This window comes from Nannochloropsis gaditana, assembly GCF_000240725.1.
Source record: "Nannochloropsis gaditana CCMP526 unplaced genomic scaffold scaffold1020, whole genome shotgun sequence".
Classification (NCBI taxonomy): Eukaryota; class Eustigmatophyceae; order Eustigmatales; family Monodopsidaceae; genus Microchloropsis; species Microchloropsis gaditana.
In genome coordinates, this window is record NW_005802933.1 from 3,131 (window position 1) to 4,435 (window position 1,305).

General features: G+C 65.1%; 1 protein-coding gene across 1 annotated transcript in view; it reads left to right on the forward strand.

The window, feature by feature from the left end:
- Window positions 1–1,265, forward strand: part of GLYA (glycine hydroxymethyltransferase) — a 2,524-nt gene extending 1,259 nt beyond the window's left edge. Inside the window, exons 4-6 of the mRNA XM_005852667.1 lie at window positions 70–519; window positions 688–846; window positions 1,037–1,265. Coding sequence (XP_005852729.1) covers window positions 70–519; window positions 688–846; window positions 1,037–1,216 — 789 coding nt within the window. The 3' untranslated portion in view covers window positions 1,217–1,265. The remainder of the gene's footprint in view (window positions 1–69; window positions 520–687; window positions 847–1,036) is intronic.
- The last annotated feature ends 40 nt before the right edge of the window (window positions 1,266–1,305 follow it).

Sequence of the window (1,305 nt, forward strand, 5' to 3'; positions counted from 1 at the left end):
GTGGGAGACGGCTCGTCCTGTTCCCCGTGCATGAGTGCTCACCCCTGCCTTCCCTCCCGTCCCCGCCAGATCGCGGACAAGCACAATGCCTACCTCCTCTCTGACATGGCCCATATCTCGGGTCTGGTGGCGGCGGGCGCCATCCCCTCCCCCTTCCCGCACTCGGACATCGTCACCACCACCACGCACAAGTCCCTGCGGGGTCCGCGGGGGGCGATGATCTTCTACCGCAAGGGGGTCCGGAGGGTGACGAAGAAGGGGGTGGAGATCCCCTACGACCTGGAGGAGAAGATCAACTTCGCCGTCTTCCCCGGGCTGCAGGGGGGGCCCCACAACCACACGATCGCCGCACTGGCAACGGCCCTCAAGCAGGCGGCCTCCCCCGAGTTCAAGAAATACCAGGAGCAAGTGCTGCAGAACAGCAAACGGCTGGCGGAGACGCTGACCAAGGCCGGGTACTCCCTCGTCTCGGGCGGCACGGATAACCACCTGGTCCTGGTGGACCTGAAGCCGCAGCAGGTGAGGGTGGAGGGGGCGGCGAGGGGAGAGGGCGGGAAGAAGGGCGGAGGGCCGGTCCGGGCGTTCACGGGGTTTTTATCGCCGAGAAAGGCCGGGAAAGCCCGGGCAATGATTAAGGCGACGTCCTCTCACATGGTTCTTCCTTCCTTTCCATTTGTTCATCTCCAGGTGGACGGTGCGCGCGTGGAGCGCGTGATGGAGCTGGCGAACATGGCGGCGAACAAGAACACGGTCCCCGGGGATAAGAGCGCCTTGACGCCCGGGGGCATCCGGATCGGGTGCCCGGCCTTGACGAGTCGCGGGTTCACGGAGGAGGATTTCGAGCAGGTGAGCATTGGGGGGGGGGGAGGCAGGCTGGCTGGTGGCGATAGGGGCACGCGCGGAGGGGATGGACGGCGAGAGGGAGAAAGGGAGGGACGGAGGGACAGAGAGGTGATGGTTGGGCGCGAAAGAGGCGGTGTGATGAGACAGAGGACACCGGGTCTCACCTTGCCTCTCCGGGCTCCCTCCTCTCCAGGTGGGTCATTTCTTCGACCGGGCTGTGAAGATCGCGCAGGAGATAAAGAGGGAGACGGGCCCCAAGATCAAGGACTTCAAGGAGGCGCTCAGGGAGGGTCCGGGCAAGCACCAGGCCCTGGTCGACCTCAAGAAGGACGTCGTCGCATTTGCCCAGAAGTTCCCGACCGTGGGCTTTTAAGTGGGCGAGAGGCAGCGAAGGAGGGAGGGAAGGAGGGAGGGAAGAAGGGAGGGAAGGAGGGAGGGAGGGAGGCAGGGAAGGAGGGAGGG